This window comes from Hippocampus bargibanti, linkage group LG01 (assembly GCF_051943395.1).
Source record: "Hippocampus bargibanti isolate YZ-2025 linkage group LG01, ASM5194339v1, whole genome shotgun sequence".
NCBI lineage: Eukaryota > Metazoa > Chordata > Actinopteri > Syngnathiformes > Syngnathidae > Hippocampus > Hippocampus bargibanti.
The window spans coordinates 4,652,254-4,678,862 of record NC_142734.1 but is presented as its reverse complement, the minus strand read 5'-3'; the positions used below and the strand labels follow the sequence as shown (position 1 = coordinate 4,678,862).

The 26,609-nt window shown below is 40.4% G+C and overlaps 1 protein-coding gene across 6 annotated transcripts in view; it reads right to left on the bottom strand.

Annotated features, from left to right (window-relative positions):
* The window catches only part of frmd4bb (FERM domain containing 4Bb), a 26,880-nt gene extending 3,142 nt beyond the window's left edge, over positions 1-23,738 (bottom strand). For 4 of the 6 annotated variants that reach the window (XR_016114330.1, XM_088991273.1, XM_088991275.1 and 1 more), the window contains exons 1-21: positions 16,650-16,734; positions 15,946-16,011; positions 14,632-14,726; positions 14,450-14,542; positions 13,097-13,181; positions 12,743-12,799; positions 12,608-12,630; positions 11,047-11,130; positions 10,875-10,940; positions 10,528-10,585; positions 10,371-10,457; positions 8,259-8,335; positions 7,983-8,121; positions 7,760-7,901; positions 6,716-6,849; positions 5,251-5,367; positions 3,957-4,185; positions 3,823-3,876; positions 3,597-3,735; positions 2,384-3,159; positions 887-1,025 (exon numbers count right to left, since the gene is read on the bottom strand). Coding sequence is in view for 3 of the 6 variants with exons in the window: in XM_088991273.1 (XP_088847399.1) it covers positions 887-1,025; positions 2,384-3,159; positions 3,597-3,735; positions 3,823-3,876; positions 3,957-4,185; positions 5,251-5,367; positions 6,716-6,849; positions 7,760-7,901; positions 7,983-8,121; positions 8,259-8,335; positions 10,371-10,457; positions 10,528-10,585; positions 10,875-10,940; positions 11,047-11,130; positions 12,608-12,630; positions 12,743-12,799; positions 13,097-13,181; positions 14,450-14,542; positions 14,632-14,726; positions 15,946-16,011; positions 16,650-16,700 (2,711 nt within the window). In the remaining 3 variants the exon portion in view is untranslated. Of the gene's footprint in view, positions 1-886; positions 1,026-2,383; positions 3,160-3,596; positions 3,736-3,822; positions 3,877-3,956; positions 4,186-5,250; positions 5,368-6,715; positions 6,850-7,759; positions 7,902-7,982; positions 8,122-8,258; positions 8,336-10,370; positions 10,458-10,527; positions 10,586-10,874; positions 10,941-11,046; positions 11,131-12,607; positions 12,631-12,742; positions 12,800-13,096; positions 13,182-14,449; positions 14,543-14,631; positions 14,727-15,945; positions 16,012-16,649; positions 16,735-18,287; positions 18,340-23,546 lie in introns of those variants that run through there. The other 2 variants (XR_016114343.1, XR_016114349.1) reach the window with 2 other exon arrangements.
* Positions 23,739-26,609: the final 2,871 nt, after the last annotated feature.

Below are 26,609 nucleotides of genomic sequence, written 5' to 3'. Positions count from 1 at the left end.
GCATCTAAAATACCCAAAACACGCGGGCTGATATCTTTAGTCAAATGCAAAACACCAATAAAAATAACTTAACGTGTCCCAAAACTGCTTCAAAATGACCTCGGAAATGGTGAGTTTCAGAAGGTCCCGCCCCCTTGTTTGTGACATCACGCCAGGATACTCCAGACACAAAACAATGGCTTCAGAGAGTTCAGATTCGGAGAAGATGCTTTCTTGTTACTTATCTAGTTATGAATATGATTCAAATAGTTCTGAAGAGGAAAGCATAAATGTTTGCAATCGATTAAAGAAGTCCTTCCGTATCAATTCGAATCATCTGGACTCCAATGTAGCGTCCCAGAAAATGCACAAGATGGCGCACAAGATGGCGCACAAGCTCCGTTGGAAATGGGCTTATCTGATGGTCTGTTGGGAATTTGTGTCCACTTCTATATGGTGTTACCGCAATTAGTAGTCTTGGTGCGACACACAACGATTCACCATCGCATTATTTATGTATTTTTCCTTCCAATTTCGCCATCAACACGATGTTTTCAGACCAAACAAACTACCCAAAATGCATTGTGTGTCGCTTTCTCGGTCAGGGGCGTTCCCGACGTGACGTCACGTCAGGCATCGTCATCAACTCGAAAACAAGACTTCCTGAATATTCAGCACGAGTCTTAAAACGTAAAATATAGCTATATGCAGTGAAATCTTTGTAAAATACGCTCAGTAGAAGTCATTTGAAGTGATTTTACAAATTATGGACGCAACTTGTCCAAAGGTGTCGGTTGTCCTTTATCATTTCTTTGAAAATCCACTGCTTTCCTATTTGTGCTCTTTTTTTTTCCTGATAAAACTTTTCTCCCTCAATCAAGTCAAAAGTTGTCAAAAGACAACTCACCTGTTGTGTGAGGGGCTGCGATTATATGGCGACAAAGGAACTGCGTGTTGAGAGTAATGAGGTGTGTTCGGTGTGTCGTAGTCAGTCAGACCGACTGCCAGCTGGTTGCGCCAGTTCCCTGCACTCTCCACTGAAGACACTGCAAGTGAGACCAAACCAAGTGCACTCTTAATTGGTAGTTTGCTTCAATTGCTTGGTACTTTGCATTCCTACCGAGCTATGGTTAAAAAAAAATCCAGTTATTATATTCCATGTTTATTATTATTACTTTATGTATGTATTTATTTTTTTAGTTTGAACTCATTTGCTGCGATTCCCAAATTTATTCGGGATTTGAAAATATGACATGAGCGCTATTCCTGAATTTGTTCGGGTTTTGTTTTTTCTTGCGGGGGGGGGGGGGTGCTGATAAAGTGCTGACAATGTTTTTTCTTTACACAAGGGGGCAGCATTTTCCTTTCTTCCAAGTTTTGTTCCATCTTCGGCTGTGTTTAAAGCGCTATATAAACCATAATGTATGTATTGCATTGTATTTTGGACAGCCACCCTCATTTCAAGCTCATATAACTACACATATAATTTAGGAATTACCGTATTTATTTGAGTATAACGCGCACACGTGTATAATGGGCACCCCTAATTTTCAATTAAAAAAATCTGTATAAAATTTGTTTCACTGAATCGAAACTTTGGATATTGGTAATTGTGCAAAACAGCAATGCTTAACTCATGTTTCAGTGTGGGCGAGGCGAGGAAAGGAAAAGAAGCATTACTAAAGAAATGGTAAACAACAATAAAAAGAAAAGGAATGCGCGTTATCCGGGTCTTCGAGAATCGAAACTGAATAACAGCTGAAACTGGAACAGAGCACGGCTACGGAGAATAGCCACGGAAATGCTGCCCCCTCCTGGAAGGGATAAAAGATGAAATATATATGAGAATTTCTTCCGAGGCCTCGTTTATAACGCGCACCCGAACTTTGAGTTCTTTTTTAGGTAGATAATTTTGCACGTTATACTCGAATAAATATGGTAACTCTTTTTGTTTGATGAAAGAATAGAGTCTAAGGTTTCTTCCACTGCATTAAATGTTTATGTAGTCCTAAAACTCAATATTCTGTCGATCCTGCAATTTGAGTGACAATGACACTGGAGTGAACACATTTTTGCACGTCTTGCTGTGAATGAGTTAATCAGCATCTTTGGCCGCGGTATAGACATGAAATATTTGAAATATTGTGTTTAAAAAAAAACCTGTGACTCCCGTGGCCAATTTTACATCGTCCACCCGTGTAGGTCTGCTTTCAGTTCCTTATAAAAGCACATTTTGACTCCAGCGAGGTTACTCTCACAATGGCGCATATGGTTGCTTCTAAATTCGCAAATCTCAGGACGCAATGATGATTTAAGGACAAGTGATGGCAATACATGGAGAAACCATTTTAAAAATGCCTGTCTTTTCATGGGCACAGTCTTCATTGACTTATAAACTACTCACCGGATGAAAAAGACGCCGTTCTACTTGAGTGGCTGAAGGCCGCTGGCATGGTCTGGTAACCGAGGCTGAGTTGAGAACCGCAGTCAAAGTCGTACCCTGTCCTCTCTTCTTGTCTGGGACCACGGTTCCGATGGTACCATCCTCTTAAATGTTCTGCCACCATAGCCTTCTGCATGTTCTTAGCCAAAAGTTCATTTCTGGGTCCCTCCCTACTACGCGGCGGCCTCACCGTCGCATAGGGATTCTGGGAAAGGCCGTCTGCTCGGTCAGAACCGTAATTCCTGAACCTGTCATGTCCGTGATAGCCGTTCATTTGATAGGAAGGGTTGACGTTGTAATGGCCTTCTACGTCATTCTCATACACGTAGGCACCGTTAGCGTAAGGCTCACTATCCGGACACGGGCAGCCGGAGACGTAGTAGGCACTGGGTGGATAGTGTGCTGAGGTCTCACAGGCGTAACTACAACCAGAATGATGTTGAACCAGGTTGGGCATGCTCCCTGTATTTCCGTACACCTCCACGTTGCGGTGCAGACGATGCATGGTGGAGGATCGGGAATCTAATGTACTGTAGTGGGAGCTGGTAGGCCCGCAGAAATCCAGACTGGACTGACTGGTGTAGGAAGAGCAATCCTCCAAGACCTCTGTGCTGTTGCTGCGATGAGCTGGTGACAAGGTGAAAACTGGCTTCTCTGGGTCAGTCTCCTTTCTCAACCGGGGCTGGGACTCCAAACTTCCACTTCGAGCCCTGAAGCCATGAGGAGAGCCCTCGCACCTGGAAAGGGGACACAGATGTCGCATTACAGTAATGACTCATCTGCAATTATTGGAACTTTCACCAAGCGTTTGAATGACCACTTCTTGTGGAGAGGGAGTGAACGGTAACAGTGTTGGGGAACCATGACCAAACCTGAGCTGGCTGCTGCTGTAGGCATTGCGGGTCATAGCCGGTGTGGGGGGCATGCTGCGGGGGTCTCTGGGAGGTCTGGGGAGGGTTTTATAAGGGATACTGTGGTTGGAGGAGGTCTCTCTTGGATTGTGGTAGTAGAGGGAAGCTTCCTGGCCTTCAAAAGCTAATCTAAAGGGTTGTGATATTGAGCGTGATGATTAAAAAGAAAGGCAGGAATGGTGTGTGCAACAGAAGAAGGCCTCGGACACGACAGAGCAATACATGTGGAAAATGTGTCTTCAGCAGGTCAGATTAAGCCTCACCCTTTGCCATGGTTATTTCCGCTTAGAGATGTTTGCTTCTCCACATCGTATTCTGCCCCCAGGGATCGTAATGGACTGAACTGAGGCGAGTCTTGCACAGACTGTGATCGCGGGCGCTGGCTAGCGCTGTCCGAGTCATCTGAATACAAAAATAGGACAGTGCGAAATCAAGATCCGAGAAGATCTTAATACGGGATCCTTTGCAACGACTTGTCGCTAAACTCACCGTCCTCCAAGGGGAGGCTTGACAAGGAGCTGCATTCTGATCGCACGAGTTCATCTGGACACAGAGAATGCAGATTGTGAATACAGCAGAATTATGAACGCGGTGACAGTTCCTGAGTTACTCTCGCTCCAAACCTGCAATGATTACTGAGGCTCGCTGGGTGGGTCTTTTGCCCTTCTTGATTCGATAATGGTTCATTTCATTCTCAATCTGCTGAAGCTTGTGCATAGCATCCAAACAGTTTCTCCTCCTCTTCTTCTTAACCGTCTTACACAGTTCTGGCTCATTCGCTAGCTTTTTTGCTGCCTCCACAATTTTCTTCTGGAGGGCAAATCTGCTCTCTAGGTTTCTCAGGAAAGGATCCTGCAGTGCCATTAGCAAAAGATGTTAGAAATACATTCATTGCTTTATTTTCAGCGCACAGCCCTCACATGTTTCTGCATGCGTTTGGTTGGGGTTTCAGTGGGAAGAAAACAACTTTATTTTTTATTTTTGCCGACTCTGTGGTATTTGTGGCAGACAATGCTTTCTTATCAGGGTAAGACTTTCAATTGACCAAAAAATTCCAAGATGGCGACCGAGTAGGCAGCCGTCAGCAAGTGCTCTCATGAGCCTTGCTTTTTTTGTTGTTTTTGTGTTTTCTTTTGTCACTGTGTTGTTGTGCATCATGTGGAAGGGATACCGATTGTTTTTCAGCATTTTTGGCCACGTCATTCATCAAGGAGGTGACAGTGCTGAGCGATTGCGCCTTTTCGGCAGCACGAATATCCCAGCACTGTTTTTGATGTGGGAGGAATGTCAGTGCCATTTGACTGTCATCGTTGGACAGCTTTGGGGCGATTTTTACCGGCTCCCTTTGTTCAGTGAAAAGGTCGGTGCTGTTGGACAGTGTGCGGCTGGATGGATGCATGGCTTGAGGAGCCCGTGATGAGCAGAAAATAGCGTCAGCGCTGCTTCATACAACAAAAAGAGTGCAAAAATTGCTTAAGGTTGAATGACACTCTGTGTCACATTATTTGTGATTTTGTTTTTGTTGTTGTTGTTTGACTTTAAGATGGCGCCACAAGTGTGGCTGCCTTTACAGCAGCTCCTGTATTTTTTTTCTACTTCTTCCTTTCCTCTTTCATAACTTTGCTGCTGTGAGATGTAAATTTCTCCACTGCGAGACTAATAAAGCCGAATCCAATCCATCGCAATGCAAATTCTTTAAATTGAAGCACACATGTTTTGGTTTATCTCTTCAGTTAAAAATGTAACTATTTTAATCGTTGAGAAAAGTTTAAGCCGATAACAGTTTGGGATTGTCATTTCAACCAAGTGACCACAAAGTATGAAGTGAAATTCAAGTTAAAGTGCTAATTAAAAGCCATGTCATCTTGGCCAAAGGCAACGATTGAATGCGTATGATGAAACAAGTGCAAAACATACCGCATTGTAAGGGAAAAGGTCATCCAACTTGAAAGCCGTGCCAACTCGCCGTCTAACCTGTGGCGGTCGTTCGTCTGAAGACAAGGGGTATTCCTTTGGCAGCTTTCCAGTAAGCTCCTGAGAACAACCAACACTTTAAAGGACAACTAACTGACATCAGAAAAAAAGTTTTATAGCATCTAAAATACCTAAAACACGCAGGTTGATATTTTTAGTGAAATGCAAAACACCAATAAGATGACTGTGCAAAAACTGCCACAAATCAGCTCAAAACTTTTCAGAAAGTCCCGCCCCCAGTTTGTGACGTCACCCCAGGTCATCTTGTCTTGCTCAAGAAACAAAACAATGGGCTCACAGAGTTCAGATTTGGAGAAGATGCTTTCTTGTTACTCATCCAGTTATGAATATGATTCAAATAGTTCTGAAGAGGAAAGCATACATGTTTGCAATCGATTAAAGAAGTACTTCCGTCTCATTTTGAGGCGTCTGGACTCCAATGTAGCGCCCAGAAAATGCACAAGATGGCGCCCAAGTTCCGTTGGAAATGGGCTGATTTGTCTGCTGGGACTTTGTGTCAGCGAGTATCAAATAGTAGTCTTGGTGCAACACACAGCGATTCACCAGCGCGTTATTTATGAGTTTTCCTTCTAATTTCGCCATCAACACGGATCAACACGAAGTTTTCAGACAAAACAAAGTACCCAAAAGGCATTGTGTGTCGCTTTCCCGGTCAGTGACGATACCTACCGTGACGTCACAGTAGGCATCGTCACCAACTCAAAAACAAGGCTTCCTGAATATTCAGCGTGAGTCTTAAAACGTAAAATATAGCTATATGCGGTGGAATCTTATTAAAATACGCTCAGTGGAAGTCATTTGAAGTGATTTTACAAATTATGGACACAATTTGTCCGAAGGCGTTGGTTGTCCTTTAAATGGACGCTGTAGCAGAAATAATCCATCACACACACCAATTTAATTAAAGGTTTTGGGGGAAGGTGAAATCTGGAGACGGAAAACACGAAGCAAAGGCCATTCATTCAAAATGTGACACCTGACAATGACCAAATGTGAAATAAATGCTATTTTGATGTGGCATTATGTATTAATGTTTTCAGTATTCCAAAGCCATACGTAGTGTACAAATCAATGGAACCAGAATAAACCGAGCGGTATAGAACACTGCTGAAATGCCTGCCGCAGACAATAAAAAGTATTTCTGTGACCTTGATTATTTATTTTCTTTTAAAAATATGCCTTATCAGCAGCTCCTGTATTTTGTTCTACTTCATTTCAGAACTTTGGGAATTGTGAGACCAATTACAGTTTTCTTATCTTACTGCTGGAAAATATTGTGGAATATATGAGCATTGGGAAAATGGATGGATAGTAGTAAGAATAATCCTTTAGAGGGCAAAAAGGTTGACAGGCAGCGAAACAAGGGCAAGTACACAGAATATCTCACCGCTTCCCGGAGACAAATCTTCTTTAATTCCTTTGTCTTTTTGGCCAATATATCTTGAATATCCTGCTCTTTCTTTCTCAGTTCAGAAAGTTTCTCTTTCTTCTGCTCCTCACTCATTTCAGAGTCTGCAGAACCTGTAAAATGTCAATTTGAGTCATTGCATAGTTATTTTACTCCAAAAAAAATGTTGATTGATACAGTACACAGAAAGGGGAAGTCAACGCAAACATTTTCTTTAAAGTCACACATGTCCAGTTGATTAAATAGACCATTCTGATAAATAAAATAAACGTTGACATCTATAATCCACCCGTTTTTCTACATTTCAGGACGAGGAGGAGACTCTGCTGGGTGGGTGCGCCAGCACCGTTTTTTATTGGTAGGAATGTCGGTGCCATTTGACTGTCATCGCTGGACAGCTTTGGGGCGATTGTGCTTTTTTTGCGTCTGCGATGGGCAACATTTTCACATTTTTATTCTTATTATTTATTTTGTTCTTTTTACTTCAAGATGACGCCGCGAGAGTGGATGCCTTGACAGCAGCTCCTGTATTTTATTTTTCTACTCCTTTTCCTTTCCTCTTTTTCATCATTTTGCTGCCGTGAAATGTTAATGTCTCCAGTGTGAGACTATAAAAAACTAATCTAATCTAATTTCAGAGTGCAGCCATTTTGCCTCTTGCTATCAACTGAAAATGACATCGCATTTGCTCAGGTCTCAGGGAACAGCCAATAATGGCTGGGCTTCCGAAAACAGGTGAGGCATGATTGCTTATTACAGGAGCACTGAGAAACTGTGAGGTCCTTTTCAGATGAGCGTAACTGGCAAAAATGGCCGCCTCCTGCAATGGTTAACAACGGGTGGATTTTGCTGATTAATTTAAATTCCACGAATGCAATATTAAGCAGAATACTGCTTTGAAAGGAGTGCAGGCACATAAAACATATTGCTGTGAGGACATTTTGAGTTGACTTCTCCTTTAAATATTCTGCATTCTTTACATTTACTGTAGGTTGCTTTACAAGCGCCACAAGTACAACCAACCTGTCGATACCAGGCTCCCATTGCTGGCTGTAATCAAGTTATTTTTCAGGACTGACTCTCCAAGTTTGTTTGTCTTTGCCCCTGCATGCTCGTTGAGATCCATGGCGATTTCCTCCAAGCTTTTGGAGACTCCGAGTTTAGCCTAACGGAAAGAAGGAATCCAATTTTTTTTTTTGCAGAGATCTCTTTTTACTCTGAAATGCACTGTAACTCTCACACTCACTTTGCTCTGCTTTCTGTCCAAGTAGAATTGATGTTGACTAATAGCCATGACCCAAATAGTTTTAATCAAAGAGTGGCTCGCATACCAAGTATGGATGAGGAGGCCGGTTTGTCCAAAGGTGCGCTTGGTTACTGCTCTCCTGAAGCATTAGGATCAGTCATGAACTGTGAGTCTTATTTCAGATTTCAAATATCAAATATATTTCAAATAAATCTCAAAAATTGAAGAGATGCCAAAAAATGTGAATAAAAAAAAAATACAAACCAAAAATCTCACCTGTGAGGATCATTAACCTCAACTGCAAATTTTTTCTCCCTGAAGTACAAATTTTCCAGTTGCTTCCACTGATAAAGCTGTTGGTCACAGTAGACAAAGCGCAGAAAGTAAATAAACGTCATTCATTCTGTGACCAATCAAGCGTCATTAAGAGTCTGGTTAACCAGCACCGCAACATTTCAGCAGTTCAGATGGTACAAAACTCCCACATTGCGAAATCAGACTCATCACTACATGTTCCATGGCTCATCGGCTCATTTGTGACAACTTGCATGTCTAGTCCGGTGGTGAATGACAAACAAATGTCCATTTTTTTAATGATTCATAGGTGAACACCATGAGGGGGTGATAACAAATAATCTATGATATAATCATGTAGAAGTTCTCAGAGCTTTATTTACAAGTATCAAATATTCAATACATGAAAAAAAATAATTTAAGTTGACTTCTTACCACGGTAAATGTTCTTCAATTTCAGATCCTATTTGGTCGTTGAGAAGTCCTCTACGGCTTCACTCTCAACACCAACTTGTACTAACTCATGTCAGCTCATGACTTGCCTTCTCAGGTATTGTCATGCATGTTAACGCCCAAAGCCATCCCTCTTGTCATTCTGACATAAGCAGCTCCCGCCCTTCCTTTCACCATACCTCCCCACCAGTAGACACTCGCACAATCCAGCTGTCAAACATCATTCTGTGCAAGACACCAGAATATATTTTTGGCATTTAGCGCACATGCCAAAGGTCTGATTCTGCATCATTCACATGGGTCTCTCTATCACTTGGTAATCTAAAATGGCTGACATGTGCCACTAAAGGAACTACCATATTTTCTGGTGTATAAGGCACACCTAAAAGCCTTAACTTTCTTCAAAAGAGGATCCTGCGCCTTATACACAGGCGTACCTTATGTCTGAAGTAATATTGAGCCATAACAGGTCTCGCAACTACTGTCAGCAGGCACTGACTCCATTTCCCCCAGTAGAAGTCGTACGTAACCCCAGCCTCTACTGTAGTATTTTGATAATGTGGTGTGCCTTATATTTAGAAAATTATATTTTCATATATTTGGAGACATTTCCAAATCCCGAAGAAATTCATATCTAGAAAAGGCACCATTCGAGCGAGAACAAGGCCTTTGCCAAAGCTGAGGATTCAATACAAATGTCTTGATGTGCTCTTCCATCCCAGTCCTGTCGGTGCCAGTCACAACAAAATAGTTTGAATGTAATTTCTTCATCCACACCAACAATTATTGTCTTTAATTTGAGAGCTAGCTAGCTAGCTAGCTAGCTATCTAATTAAAAATCTATTGGTTAGCTACCTAGATAGCTAACCAATAGCAATAGGTTGGATCTTAGCTAACTAACCAATTGATTGGATCCTGGATATTAGCTAGGTAGTTAGCTCGCTAGCTAGCGAGCTAATTAATTATTGAATTGCTATACAGCTGGCTAGCTAATTCAGCAACCTACAGAAAAAAAATCCCATGTTTTGAAAGCATTGAAGCAAATTGTGAAAATGCGCCAAATGAACAGCGACTTATGTCCATTATATGATTATTGACTTTAATTTGGGAGCTATCTGGAAATGGAGGTGAAGAGATGCCCAATTCATGGTAAGATCAGAGCATTGTCATCAAATTACTGACCATTTGATGAGTTTTACTTTATTTGAATGTTGCTGGACCAATGGCCATTTTGCTTTTATCGCGCATCTTCATCTTTATTAAATTCATAGAATTTATTGTTCTGTAGCCACAAGGGGACACAAGCCAGTGTCTTATTGTGCCGGTCCCAAGCCCGGAAACACAGAGGGTTGTGTCAGCAAGGGCATCCGACGTAAAAACTTGGCCAAAACAAACATGCCAATCAAACCTCTGAAGATGGAGGACACTGATTCGCTGTAGCGGCCCCTGAAGGGAAAAGCCGAAAGGATAAGAAGATTTGAAAAACTTTTTTCATTCATTGGGGGTACGCTTTATACTCCAATGCGCCTTATACACCGGGAAATACGATACATTAATGATTTTTAGAAATGAAAAGGTCCTGCCACGGAATTCATTTGAATCAGCAAAGACTCTGCCAACAGGAGGATGATATTTATTTACCTTTCTGGGCTTCAGTTTGTCTTGTAGATCATACTGGCCAATGCCTTTATAGCTGATCCCAAGCCACCATGGTATACCTTGTTTATCCTGAATAGGGGGTGAATAGGGTGAACATCTGTGCTTTTCCCAGAGTAAAAAAGATAAGCGGAAAGCCTACCTTCACTTCATAATAGTGGACACCATATGTGGGCAAGGATTCCACAAGCGTCAGATACCTACAGTGAAGAGTGTTATTAAAACCACAAGGTGCTTGATAACATCCACATGGGCTGCGGCGAGGAGGAATTCTACAGCATTTGATCTGCTGGTGTGTCTGCGTGATTCACTCGACTGAACATATTGATTGATTTCTACCAGTTGATGGAGAAAAGGGATTCCAGCATGACAAAGTGAAAAGGCAGCCTCGGTGGAAGAGAGAGATGAATGCCTTGAAGCCATCTCAACGTTAATTAATGTCAAACGTGTTTCATCAAATCAATTTTTCATTTTAACTTCAACACTTACTGTACAATCGCCTTCCCTCTGGAGACTCCTCTGAGCTGTTTATGATAGTCGATTACTCGATCCTCACTGCATTAGCATTAAAAAAAAATGAGCAAAATTGTTTTCAATGTGAATCGTAAATATATTCAAAGGTGTGCTGCAAATTACAACTCAGACTGGCCTTTAGGCGTACCAGTATGCAAGAGATGGATGCTCCTTGAGGACTTTAGTGGGAAGAGTAGGTAGTTTCTTTAAGTCAGCTCGGGTGGCTTCATCGCTAGGGAAGTAAAAGTCAAATGATTTTATGTTTCTTCTCAGCATTACTAAATCATTACCACAACATTTTGGTCTTCCAAATTTCAGGTAGAAGAAAGCAAACACTCATTCATCTTTGTATGGTCTTATACATCCAACATTCATGCAGTACAAAACACATCTAAGGCATCCTAAAAATAGAATTGTTCTTGATGCTTAATATTTTTCGGTATTACCTTAAAGCGTGATTTATTTTTTTACATTATTCAACAAGACCTTTCAGTATGACAGTTATGGATCTCAGCAAATTATGCGACTGTATTCAATTCCATATATTCAGTGGTAGGCCGTCAGGGCCTGTAAGGCCTTCCTTGCTGGCCTAAAAATATCTGAATCACAGACTGATTCATTATATTTTGTCCATGAATTCTTATTAAATAATTCCAAAATATCTTTCAGCTTCCTTTCATTGCTTTTCCCCTGTTGTGCTGCTTCCAGATGTGTATTTTCGTGTTTAAACATTCAACCAATCCCATTTCAGCCATCATTTTCAACCGAGATGCCTTCACAATCAGTTCAGTGGGCCTTGGAGCATTAAATGTGCTTTCAATGACTATGTTGCTTTGATGTCTGGTGCTTTAACCAATCAGATTTCGAATTGGTGACGTTACCCAGGGCTGCTCGCAGGCCTAATTAACGTCAGAGTTTTCGCAAACAAGAATTGGATAGTCACCAGTCAATCATAGCATCACCAGCCGCTAAGTGACAAGAGCATACTGGCCAGAGCTAGCACACAGTATCGGTAGCTAGCTGCATAAGAAAATACATTGCTGTGTTGATTTATTTGCGGTTTGGTCAACCCACAATAGCTGAAGGAGGAGTTAAATGGATTTGGTTGCACATTTACTCTTAAAGCCATTTTCAAAACGGACTTTTCAAGAAAAACGGGCATCATTAGGTCGGAACAAATGTCGGAAATGCTTCCCTATCCTGTTGTTCAATCTTCTCTGCGGTGCGAAAGAGCAACACCAGAGCCTAGATCATGAATCATCACGTTCATGGTAAAAACAGTTTAATGACAGTATTTCTTTCTCCACAAGTTATTTCCTGACTAACGGGGCCCTCTAGTAAATCACACCACACTTTTTATTTAAAGTAGCAGCTTGGTTTGATTCAAACATAGCATTACTGAAGGCCCAAGGGTGATATGCACGGCCCGACACTGCATATATTTATTTGGTAGATTTGAAGCTGATTGCTGCTCTTTCTTGACATGTCAGGTCTCCCCTTTGGGTCTGTTATCACCATGAGATTCATTAGTAGACAGGTGTGAGCTGATCAACGCACTATGGTAAGCCTCGCATTACATTGCTATTGATTGTTAATGTCAACATTGTTGAGAAACAAGTGACCTATTGAACGTTTTCACCAACAGATCTGTTACCTTGTCCTACTGCCAGTAAATACTTCACACCCATCTGATAATAAAAAGATCTTACCTTGTGTAGTCTCCTTTAGACTCCTGGTTTAAATAAATAAATAGAAAAAGAACATCCCATTAGCCTTTAGCTTCACGTTAAAGTATCTAACATATTTTGGGTTGATGTTTTTTTAAGGGCAGTGAAGGCACTAACCTGTAAAGCATTCGCTGCCAATTTAAAGACATTGTCACTCTCAACTTCAATAATCCCCTATGAGACAAAGAAGGATTTTAGATGAACAGATTGCACAGGTTGATCCACATTCAAACATTTCTGGATCGACCTCAATATCAGCCTGTTCTCAGAATAAATAATTTCTGTCTTCTTTCTTCGACACATTTCATCTCGGCGAGTGAGATGTTGAGAAAAGGTGCTACCAGAGTTCATAGGTAAATGACTCATCGGGAGAATTCACCCAGGTCTTTATTTTTATTGCCTTGAACAAGGGGGGAAAAAAACCAAACACACACACACACACACACACACACACACAGACAAATGACTTACGTTGTAGACAGCAGATTTTGCATTGAGGAAGAATAACTCCACTGTGATGATGTCCTTCAGCTGTGTTATGTTTTCCACATAAAATCTATGAAAGGTGAATGCACAAGCACACTCATTGAATTTTCTTTCAAGATACATAAAGCGGAGCTTAGCTGTACTGTAGGTGGGAGATTTTTTTTAAAAAGACATTTTTATTTTAGCTTATTCACCCCTATAGTTGTTTTTTTATATACAGTAAAGTCTCGTTATATCGATATTCAAGGGAGTCCGAAAAAATATCGATATAACCGGGACTATCGATATATCCGACCCTGTTTGCATGTAATTTTCTCCGTGCGTGCATAGAAATAGTATCGATATAACCGGGACTATCGATATATCCAATATCGATATAACGAGACTTTACTGTAATATACGGCATGCAAAGTATGAAAACATTCTATAGATTCATCTGTGCTCAGCCATCATCAATACTTTTTTAAACGATTTTATTTGTTGGTGTGTATATTTTGCTACATTTGTCGCAGCTTTGCTACTGAGTCTTAGACACCCAAAGGACTGCATCCAAAGAATTTCTGAAAACCGTATTTTCCTGTGTATAAGGCAGACTCAAAAGCCTTCATTTTCTTCAAAAGATTACCCCGCGCCTTATATGCGGGTGTGCCTTATATGTAAAGTAATATTGAGGTCTTGCAGCCACTGACTCCATTTCCCCCTGTGAGAAAAAAGTAGTGCGTAACCTCAACCTCTACTGTAGCGCCTTATTATGTAGTGTGCCTTATATTTGGAAAACCTTTAATATTTATATATTATATTTGGAAAACATTTTTCATTCATTGAAAGTGCACCTTATATATGAAAAAAAGTTTGAAAATACACCATTCAATGGGGGGCGCGCCTTATACGCAAGTGCGCCTTATTTACTGGAAAATACGGTAAGTCCTTTATAGTAAAGTAAAATTTTATTTAAATGCAAATTTAATGTGAATATCACACTGTCAACTATAATAGAGTAGCAGGTAGCTACTATAATGTTCACAAGCATTTATTTGATAGTGTTAGCTGCTACGATGATTGGTCGAGAATGTAGTTGTATACGGTCATATTATTTTGTATTTTGGTCAGCAAGAAGGGGCAGAAAAAGGAAGAAGTCATTTTAGGGTGTGCTGAAGAACAGTTGGTGTTTTAAGTCGTTTAGGAAATACATTTTTCCATAGTTACAATTACATTTGGTCATAAACCGAGAACACTACTTCACTGTGTTTACTTTGTATCCTCTTTATTTTGTTCTCCATGCAGCGCTGCACCCTGTTGGAGAGTTTTAGCCCTTCATGTGAAGGTTTTTCTTGTTACCTGACCAGGAAATTGAGGACAATGGAGCCCTGCCTCTTGGAAAAGTCATGATCAAGAACTCTCCGGTCCATCTGCAGCCACTTACGCTGACCACTAGAAAAACAAGCAAGTGTGTTGTTTTTTTGTTTGTTTTAAATCACCAGCAATAAATATTTATAGCACTTCAAATACTGTTTACATACTTGTCACTGTAAAACGCGAGTCCAAAGAATTCCTTCTCTTTGAGGTTGAAATGGGACGAGACGAGGTCGACGAGTTCATAAGACAGAAGCTTTGGCTGTGGAAGGAGATTTAGTTATTTATTTACCTACAGTATGTATGTATGTATGTACGTATGTATGTATGTATGTATGTATGTATGTATGTATGTATGTATGTATGTATGTATGTATGTATGTATGTATGTATGTATGTATGTATGTATGTATGTACGTACGTATGCATGCATGCATGCATGCATGTATGTATGTATGTATGTATGTAAGCAAGTACTCTATGTACATTATGTATTATGTATGTATGTATGAATGTATGTATGTATGTATACATGTATGTATGTATGTAAGCAAGTACTCTATGTACATTATGTATTATGTATGTACAGTAAAGTCTCGTTATATCGATATTCAAGGGAGTCCGAAAAAATATCGATATAACCGGGACTATCGATATATCCGACCCTGTTTGCATGTAATTTTTTCCGTGCGTGCATAGAAATAGTATCGATATAACCGGGACTATCGATATATCCGATATCGATATAACGAGACTTTACTGTATTTATATATTTATGTACGTATGTACATATGTACAATATGTACGTATGTACAGTGTGTACAGTCCTGTACAGTATGTATGTACGCTATGTATGTACAGTATGTATGTACAGTATTTATGTACAGTATGTATGTACAGTATGTATGTATGTATGTACATATGTATACATACATACGCACATACATATGTACGTACATATGTACGTGCAAATACATAGGTGCAAACTCATACATACATATGTACATTTGTAGCCGCACAAAAAATCCAGTGACTGTAAAGTGTCCTTGAGAGTTCAGTAAGGCGCTTAGAAATTAAATGTATTATTATTATCATATGTATGTATTTATCTATGTTTGTTGCTTTGTTTATTTGTTTTGATTCAGCGTCAGCTTCCATAACTGAAGTCTGTGTGCCTCATTCCCAGATTGGTGTGACAAACCTGCAAAGCTAAACTAAAAGTGCAGCAGCCTCTGTGAATGATTATGTTGTCCACTAATCATTCAGCGCTGTGCTGGTGCAATGCTTTCTATGCGTTTTAATTATTTTTGAAAGGCCACAACTATAGTGAAATACAGTTGATATGAAGTGCGCTGATGGTTTGTGCGCAGTCGCGTGTGGAATTCTCCACGCATCGTTGACCTGGAGCCGCGTCCCTCAGGTTGCATAGTGAGGCTTCTCAGTTATTATACAAATATTGACCATCTCTGCGTCATTCACACCTGAACCAGCAGCTCCAACTTCCTGTCATCCAGCAAATGCACTTGACACAGTCGGCCCTCGGTCATCTACAGGGACACAAATGAGGAAATTGAAGTGTGCTTTACAGCTTCACATTCTGTGGACATCGTTTTTAATAAAAAAACGAAATTGGATGGCGAGTATATGTTGACATCATAAATTTAAAAAAAGACACGAATGAGACTAAAATATTGCATGTCACAGTTGAGCACCAAATGCAGTGATCCTTCTTAAAGAAATATTAACGTTGTGAGCAACAGTGAAAGCATTGTTCCAAAGATTTCTTGCCATAGTAATCCGTAGAAGGATTTAGGTTACTTCACATTTGGTTTCAAGCATTTTTTTTTTAGCTTTTAATCGAAAAAAAATCTATTTGCACACATTTCCAACCTGTGCAGGAACCCACTTTTCCCAATATGGCTAAACTGCAGATCCGCGAAACAGAAAAGACTGGAAGTAAATGACGTTTGCTCCATTGGGATAATTTTCTTTCAATTGCTACGTTGCAATAAACGGCAAGGTGCTGTCAGTCCATGAACATTCTCCGTTCAGATGATACATTTACAACGCCAACATCCATATAATCTTTGAAAAAAAAAGTGTGTAGATCTGGCAGTTCCGTTATTTGACAGAATGAGGCTGATTACCTCTTGTCCAGTACTATCATAGAGAAGCAAACGACTACCTGGTAACGCTCCCCAAGGAGGGCGCAGGAGCGGATGCATTCCTGACTCATCCTTTTATTGCTCTCTTCTTGCGGGACTCGGAAAAAAAGCACTGCACATGCAGGCTTCTAGCTTTGGGACAGCTTAGCGGTCACTTCACTACTTGCATTTGGCAACCGACTTAATGAGGCAAAGGCGGGTCAGATTGCTGCCCACCGTTCCTCAATTTAGTGTTGACTGCCTCACAGTATAAGTGGATATGTTTCAGGCAGAAATGGAAATATGATGTCTTTCAAGATATTAGGTTGCTTCTTTTTAATTGCTCACACAGGCCAGACTTCTTACAATGCTTTTGGCTAATTCGATTGCTCTTCAAAGGTCTGATTTCATTATCGTTTCAGAAGAATGTCATCTGTAAAATTCTCACTTGGCAGTCTAAATTAAAACCAGTGTGGTCGATTAATGAAAAAAAAAGATTGTACCTGCATTTCTTTCACATGGTTTATTAACTCATTGACTACCATTCACGAATGTATTCGTAAATTTAAAATATGACAGAGCGCCATTCTCAGTGCGGGTGCCGACAAACAGCTGGCCATGGCCTTTGGCAATGTTTTTTGTTTCCCACAACGGGGCAGCATTTCCCTTGTTTCCATGTTAGCGCTTTGTTCCAGCTTCAGCTGTTGTTAAGCACTATATAAACCAATATGCATGTATTGCATTGTATTTTGGACAGCCGCCCTCATTTCAAGCTCATATAACTGCAGACTCATATAGCTTAGGAATTAACTCTGTTTTGCTGATGAAAGAAGAGAGCTTAAGGTTTCTAATGCAGCATTGAATGTTTATGTAGTCCTAAAATTCAATATTCTGTGGATCCTGGAATTCAAGTGACAATGACAAACACCCTGGCACTGGAGTGGACACATTTTTGCACGTCTGATAGTGAATGAGTTAAAATTTAAAGAGCCTGCAAGGCCTCTAGTAGACAGCACTTAAACATTCATTTTAAGAAATAATAGTCAATGTTTTTCTTTTTTTTTAGTTCTTTTGAAACATGCAAAACGTACCCTTTCTGTGTTGTGTCTTCAAGCAGAAAAAAAAATAACCTGTCACAATTCAGACCTGTCCAGACAGCCGGCTGTCTCATCTCGCCTTCCACTTTCATGCATTATTGATGACAGCTGGTGTTACACCAAACAATTTTTGTTTTCTTGTAGTCACCCAATTGGAGAACAAATTATATAAACGGCATGAAAAAAAATAACAAGAGCACGAATGATATCCATCCAGTCTAGGGTGCACCATGCCTCTCATCCAGTCAGTTAGAATAAACTCCAGCTCACCTGTGACACTAAAGACAACAAGCGCAAAATGCATGTGAATGTTGCTCGAGGCAGCCGTAATCCAGCATGCAAATACAGCTTGGTGGCTCATGTAACAACCCTTGGACACCTGACACACTTGTCGACCCAGGTAATGAATACAGACGCTCCCCACCTTACGAAAGAGATGCGTTCCGAGCGGTCGTTCGTAAGGTGAATTTGTTCGTAAATTGCTTCTGTGCTATATTTTGTATGGAATGTATGTTTAGGTCAAACACTGAACGGGGAAGTATAAAACACAGACGCTCTAACAGTCGTAAAATAAATTCACACCTGCTGTAGTACGATAACATTTATCCTTGGGTCTTCAGTAAGCCATTATTGAAGCTGCTGGCACGTAATTACCGAATTACGTGCACGTGCCACAACATTTTGATGTGTATCGCCATTCGCCTCCTCGGAGCCTCAACTGGTAAAAGGGATTTCCTCCCCGCCCACACACTCTAGACAGCCAATCGTAAGAGAGCTCAGCGCCTCCTCCAATGGGTGTCAAAGGGGAAAGGGGATTTCTTCCCCGCCTACATACTCGACGTCGCCAATCATAAGCGAGCTCGGCGGCTCGGGGCCTGAACTCATATAGCAGGGTGCTGATTGGTCAGCCTTGGTGTCTGTCACTTAAACATCCAGCCCTTGAAATCTCCAATGCGTCGGTGTGCGTGCGTGTGCGTAAACACAGTACGTAGCCATTCGCAATCGAGCTCGGGGGAAGAGGTGCGAAATACAAAATTTAATTTACAGCAACTCTGTCCGAACATTTTTCGACACACCCGCAAAATGTTTGTCTGTACTGTTGTTCGTAACTGAATGGTTGTAAGTCGGGAAGCGTCCGTACCTGTGACGAAATTTCGCCATCGCCCTGATCAGAGATCTCCAATTGGCTCATATTATAGGTACGATACGGTGACCTATATTCCACCGTAACTGAAGTTTACACTCTTTTTGCTAACACTACAGTTTATAAAGGTGGGTAAGTAGTATTTTTATAACTCATAGAAGTGGTAGAATATATATTTTTATCCATAACTGCCAAGTTTCAATCAAAAAGACACACTGGCATATATATTTCTAGACCTCGCAATTTTCTTTCCTAGTACTCAGTGACAACCATTTTTTATTTCTGATGAAAATCTGCCTGCATTAGATCGTTGATAGTATTTGCTAATTTATATTTAGAATCTTTTCTTGTGTTGACTGTTCTTGTTTAGAATTTCAAAAGCTTTCCAATGGTACCTTACACATTAATATATCTGGCAAAAAAAAGAAAGTTATGATGGCTGTAAAATATGATAACTGTAATAAAGAACTCGGTCACAGATTTTCATTTTTTAACTGTGCAATTACAGGCAATCCCCTTATATTTCGAAAATTAAAAATTCCATTATTCCCTTAATATTTGTCATAGAACAATAATATAAACATAATTTGAAAGCTATTTATATGCACTTTAATGTTATTAGAACATGTGTGATGAATTATTATTGAAAAATTCTGTCACATCCCTACATATTATCATCAGTCAATAGCTAAATATCCCTCATGTTGCAACCTGGTGAGGTCCAGGAAAGTGACATGAGTCTCAAGATGATGTCATTTGAAACTCTAAAAATGTGGATCTTTGATGCATTAATTGGGAGCCGAGTCACAGCAGTGTGATTCATGCTGGTGATGTCATCATACGATGTAACTTCTTCCTGACCTGAAAAGGACGTCCTCGGGGACGGAAGAATATTCAACTGTATCCTCATTGTATTTGCACTACAAAAGTCTGGAACGTTCCAATCTGCTCCTCGTGAGCAAAACTGGCTCACTGAAACAGACACTAAGTTGACATTTATTTGACAAATTTACCATGTGACTAAATGATCCAGTATTTCAAAGTAAATATAAACTGATGTCATATGTACCCTCAAGTTAATGTTGTACTGCTTGTTCACTTTACAAGGCATCTAAATATTTAAACACAAAGACCCATTGGCTTCATAATTCCCTTGAGCCAACACCCACTTGAATTTAAATGCACTTACAGAAGTACACACACATATTTACGTGAAGAATATACCGTATTTTCCAGTGTATAAGAAGCACACAAAAGCCTTGGATGACCGTGCGCCTTATACACAGGTGCGACTTATAAGTGAAGTGATATTGAGCCACAACACGTCTCACAACTACTGTGTTAGCAGCCACCGACTTCATTCCCCCCCCGTAGAATAAGTAGTGTGTAACCCCAGCCTCTACTGTAGCCCCTTATAATGTGATTGGCCTTATTTTTGGACATTTTTACATATTTATATATGATATTTGGGGAAAATTCACTCATTAAAGTGCGTCTTAGTATGAAAATACACAATTCATTCCGAAACGTGACAATTACTTGCAGAATGACAGTCCTTGGCAGCAACAATGACAGAGGCCCTTTCAAAATACTGCAGGGGCTTTCTGTAGAGCACAGGTGTCAAAGTCAAGGCCCGCGGGCCAAATCCGGCCCGCCACGTCATTATTTTCGGCCCGCGAAAGCCAATCAAACTTGTTAAATTCCATGATGATTGCTAAAATCTGAGCCAAAATTTCATATTTTTGGATGTCAACCACAATAAAGTCATTATTCTTGACTTCAGATTTGAAAACGACTTAGTCATTAATTTGATGTGTGCTCTAAATGTAATATTTGAAGGGATTTAAACATTCTAATGGGTTCCCCAATTTCATAACGGCCCTCGAGAGGAAACCATAACTACAATGTGGCCCGCGGCAAAAAATGACTTTGACACCCCTGCTGTAGAGCCTTTAGCCTCGTTGAAATTATATCAGGAAAACGATGCAAAAACCCCTTCCTTGGAAGTTATCCTTTTTGGTATTGATTATCAGGAGACCTTGCATCAAATGTTAATCATTGTTTCCACCGCATGTGGTCTTTCGCAAGAAATCATTTTCCTAAAGGCTACTATCACACTATACCTTCCAAACATACAGTAAGAGGTCGGCTTAAAGGACAACCGACACCTCCGGACAAGTTGCGTCCATAATTTGTAAAATCACTTCAAATGACTTCTACTGGGCGCATTTTATAAAGATTCCACCGGATATAGCTGTATTTTACGTTTTAAGACTTGCGCTGAATATTCAGGAAGTCTTGTTTTTAAGTTGATGACGATTCCTGAAGTGATGTCACATTAGTAACGCCCCTGACCGACAAAGCGACACACAATGCATTTTGGGCACTTTTTTTTCAACCGAAAACACCGTGTTGATTGCGAAATTAGAAGGAAAACTACATAAATAACGCAATGGTGAATTGTTGTGTGTCGCACCAAGACTACCAATTGCGGTAACACCATAAAGAAGGTGTTAAGTTGACACAAATTCCCAGCAGACAAATCAGCCCATTTCCAATGGAGCTTGCGCGCCATTTTATGCATTTTCTGGGACGCGACATTGGAGTCCAGACGGCTCAAATTGATGCTTTCCTCTTCAGAACTATTTGAATCATATTCATAACTGGATGAGTAACAAGAAAGCATCTTCTCCGAATCTGAACTCGCTGAAGCCATTGTTTTGATTTTGGGGCAAGGCATTTTGTGGAGGAGTATCCTGCCGTGATGTCACGAACAATGAGGCGGGACTTTCTGAATCTCGTCATTTCCGAGTGCATTTTGTGGCAGTTTTGGGACACTTTAAGTCATTTTTATCTGTCTTTTGCATTTGACTAATAATATCAGCCTGAGTGTTCTGGGTATTTTAGATGCTATAAAACGTTTTTCTGATGTCAGTTAGAAAACCAAAAAATGGTGTCAGTTGTCCTTTCAGCTTCAGTTCACATGCACCCGTTTTATTCTTATCGGCATTTTAAAAACATTTCAAGGCACTATGACTCTGAAAAAGAGGTTTGCTATATACAATGAGGCCTTATACAGTGACCAACAAAGATATGCAATGAAAGGTGAGATCCAATGAAGCAAAATTTCAATTTCTACTCATTATTTGTGAATTCTTGTGAGAAATGCCCCCAAATGTTCATGATTTTGACAAATGATGCAGGACATCCGCTGCAACAAATAGGAAGCGCGGCAAAGTTGGACATGTGTGTCCATGGGACACAACAATCAAAGCAAGACTTCCTGTTTATGATCCTTTAAATACATGCAGACGGCGCTTTTCCTCTGAGGAAACAATGTGCAACTTGCACTTTTGGAATGACATGCCACTGAACATTCGGCAAGCCCCCTCGCTGCTCATCTTTAAAACCTGCCTCAAAACTAACTTGTACTCTTTGACATTCGACTCAGCATGATTCCGACTTGATCTTGGCTTTGCTTTCTACTATCTTTGCCACTACTTTATTTCCTGCATATGATAGTTGTCCATGTTAAGCACTTGATGTGCTATATATATCAATATGTATTGTTGTACTGTACTTTTAACTTGCAAATAAAACTGCAATCATCACATTAATACAGGACTTGCGTCCATGTATTGTCATTTTTATAATCATTGATCAATTTCATGTTTTGAAGTATGAATTAACTCATTCACTGCCATTCACGAATTTATTCGGGAATTTAAACTATGACGTAGAGCACCATTCCCGAATTTTTTGGGGTTTTGTTTTTTTTTTCTTGTTTGGGTGCTGATAAAGCACTGGCCATGGTCTCTGGCAATGTTTTTTCCCTTCCACAAGGGGGAAACATTTCGCTTTTTTCCCATGTTAGTGCTTTGTTCGAACTTCACCTGTTGTTAAAGCGTGATATAAACCAATATTTATTGTATTGTATTGTATTGTATTGTATTGTATTGTATTGTAGTGTATTGTATTGTATTTTGGACAGCCACCCTCATTTCAAGCTTCTATAACACCAGACCAATATAATTTAGTAATTAACTCTTTTTTTCTAATGAAAGAAGAGAGTCTACGGTTTCTTATGCTGCATTGAATGTTTATGTCGTCCTAAAACTCAATATTCTGAGGGGCCTGGAATTCGAGTGACAATGACAAAAACCCTGGCACTGGAGTGGACACATTTTTGCACGTCTGGCAGTGAATGAGTTAAGCATCCGAAACAAAGTGTTCAGTAATTAACTAACCAGTAGAAAGTGAACACCTGCCAAAATGATGATTCATCTATCTTTTTTTTTAGATTCGCCAAATCACACTGGCAATTTGACTGCATTATATCGCAAGCTGGCTCAGTTGAGCAATAATTATTCCTCCAACATCCAAAATGCTGGCCTATATGTGCTTTATCCGCCTCCATCAGGATCGCAGTGTGGGGACTGGCCCACCTCAGGGCCATTGGGAGAACAATGCATTTGTGTAAAAGTCTATGGGTGGTTTCCACCTGTTCTCCTGTCTCAAAACGCATACGCCAAACGAACGATTTCTTTCTTTTTCCCACTGCGAGCAACACGCGTGTCTCCGGTGGAGGCGGCAAACCCAAACCCCCGTCCCTTCACCGGTTCTACTTTTTGTCTCTTCGAAGCGCGGGACAGAAGCGGCGTGTATCAGCTCCACGATCTCGTTTTGTATCTCCTTACCTTAACGTTTATGTGTCCTTAAGAGTCGACAAGGTAGAGCTTCGCCCGCATGCCGGTTGCTGCCGATCAGCCTTCTCGCCGGTTGCGCTCGCCGTAGAAGGGAGTCGCCCCGCAGCCGCTGTGCATGCTCATCCCTCCGTGTGTTGCTGTTGCTGCTAATACTGAACGCGCCTCGTTACAGAGCCACACGCACCACGCCTTCAACTGCCGGCTATTATGCGAACAGGCATAGCATCCACGTCTACACCCCCCCCCCCCCATTCAGCAGCTGCCGGTCGGCCTGCTTTCCAATGAATGGTTTCAAGTACGCCGTCAAGAGGATGCATGTGCTCCGCAGCCCTCATTATGAGGACTGACATAATTTCATAATTTAGGATTACTGTATTGTAACCTACCCCCACCCCCCATCTCACACACAGACACACGCATTCGTGTGGCTGTGTATATATATGCCTCTTTCCAAACAGCAATTCCCTTTGGCCTTCGACCACCAACGCCATTCCATCAAGCCATCAATGACCATCACAAATGTAAATAAAGTGACTTTATGATACAATGCAGTGTATTTCTTTCATTACAATACAATAGCACGTTTATTATACATAGAATAAGGTATGTTGTGTGTAGTTTTAAGGCTTATTTAGTGGAAAAGTATATTTTATGGAAACCCGGGAACGGATTATTCCCATTTTAATGGTTTCCTATGGGAATTTCTTTTTTGAGATACACACTTTTCGCCTTACACACTCTGTCTGGGATCCAATTAAGTTTGTAAATTGAGGTCTCGCTGTATATATATATATATATATATATATATATATATATATATATATATATATATATATATATATATATATATATATATATATATATATATATATATATATAAAGTCTCGATATTCAAGGGAGTCGGAAAAAATATCGATATAACCGGGACTATCGATATATCCTATGCACCCACGTTTGCATGTAATTTTCTCCGTGCGTGCATAGAAATAGTATCGATATAACCGGGACTATCGATATATCCGATATCGATATAACGAGACTTTACTGTATATTGGATTGGATTGGATTGGATTGGATTGGATTTGCCTAGGCGGGTGTCACCCTGAATTGCTTGTCAGCCAATCGCAGGGGACACAAAGACAAACAACCAGTCACACTCACACCTCGGGACAATATGAAGTGTTTAATCTGCCTGCCGTGCATCTATTTGGAATGTGAGAGGAAACCGGAACACTCGGAGAAAACCGGGAAGAACATGCAAACTCCACACAGGGAGGCCGGACCGGGTTTTGAACTCACGATCTCTGCATTGTGAAGCTAGCAGTAGCTAAAACGAGTCCCATCACGAGCATTCAGTGACGGGTCATTGTTTGTTTCACCATGTTAGGTTTGTATTGTCGTATTTTATTCATGGTTTTGTTTGCTACTTTGGACGTTTTTGTTTTGATGACTTTGTTAATTGAGATTTTGTTCCTGCTGACTTTATTTAATACAATTTGTCAAATACACCCAGCTCCCGCGCCTGGCTGCTTTTTTTGGGGACCACTGTGTCAAATTTGACAGTTATAAGTCCTCCACAGGTCATTTTCATGTTGTTTCAATGAAGTCGCAAAAACAAAATTCGAGTTCATGCAGCAGATCACTTCCATATCAAAAGACCAGCGATACTAGCCGTTATGCTTACTGGTGCTTCCCCGACACCCGCACCCCCATTTTGCTGTTGGCATTGTTATATCAGACATGAATATCCATCTCATTAAGATCCCCCAGAACCATCTGGCCAGTCAGTCTCCTCCTAGAACACGCTCATAAACAAAAGGCCCTCATTACCCTCGTTACCCTCATTAGGAATTTGAGCTTTTGCCACAATCTCAAATGACAACTGTGAGAATGCCATATAAATGTTTTGCTAAATATGACTGACTACATAACACTTCGGTTTTACTTATCAGAATCAGAAAGCTTTTAATTGTACCACAATGAGGAAATTTGCAAAATACAGCAGCAATGTTGACAGGGGTGGGGGTGTCACAAGATAAAAGTAGAACAGAAAGTAATTATCTCTTATAGTTAAGGTGAAGCAGGTTTCGTAAGGTTTCGTAACAACAGCCTCCCTCTTCACACCTGAATAGGAGTGCCCACCTTGTGTTTGTTTAATTTCAGCTCATTCTGTCAGGCATGTTTGCTTGTTTGTCATTGCTCATTAACACGCAAACAATGTTTCAATTTCATTCCTGGCAACAGAAAAGCTGAATGTAAAGCATGGAATTATGCGGCAAAGCGGCAATGAGGATATGAACCACGTGTTCAAAATGGCTGTTAGAAACACAGATTACTGTATTTTGATTTCTGGACTGTTTTTTTTATTGTGTAATTTATTTTAAGGTAGCCAACAAAATATTAATGACAGTGATACCCAGGTTTACGAACCCCTTGGCTTACGAACTTTTCGGTTTACGAACGTTCCATCTATGAACATTTTACCTTGGCATACAAACTTTTTTCATACACGGAGCTGCCTGATGTGTCGTTCGCGAACGAGCCCATTCTTCTAACAACAAAATGGCAGCTTACTGTTTTTGTCCTCTATTCCCCGCCCCCAGTCTTTGGTTAATGCCACGTGATATGTCAAGAATGCTGCAGTGGGGGGGTGGTTTAAAATTTAAAGAGACAGGCAGACGACAGTGAGAGAGTTTTAACTTTCATAGTTCAAAGGCAGAGTGTAGACTGCAAGGTTAAAATATCTCATCAATCAGGCTCCACAAACAACCCGCACAAGCTATCTGTACACTTGATGCAAAGAGCTATCAACCCAGCTCAACAGGACACAATTGATGAGGAACTAGATAAAATTATCACAGAAAAAAACCCTACTAGGGATTATTCCTCAAGATGGTGAAAGAAGAAGGTTACGTTCCTCATCAAGTGTTTCATGCTGATGAAACCGGCCACTCCATTCCATCAAGCCATCAACGACCATCACAAAGGTAAATGAACCGACTTTATTATACAATAAAGTTTATGTATTTAATTATAATACCATAGCACATTTAT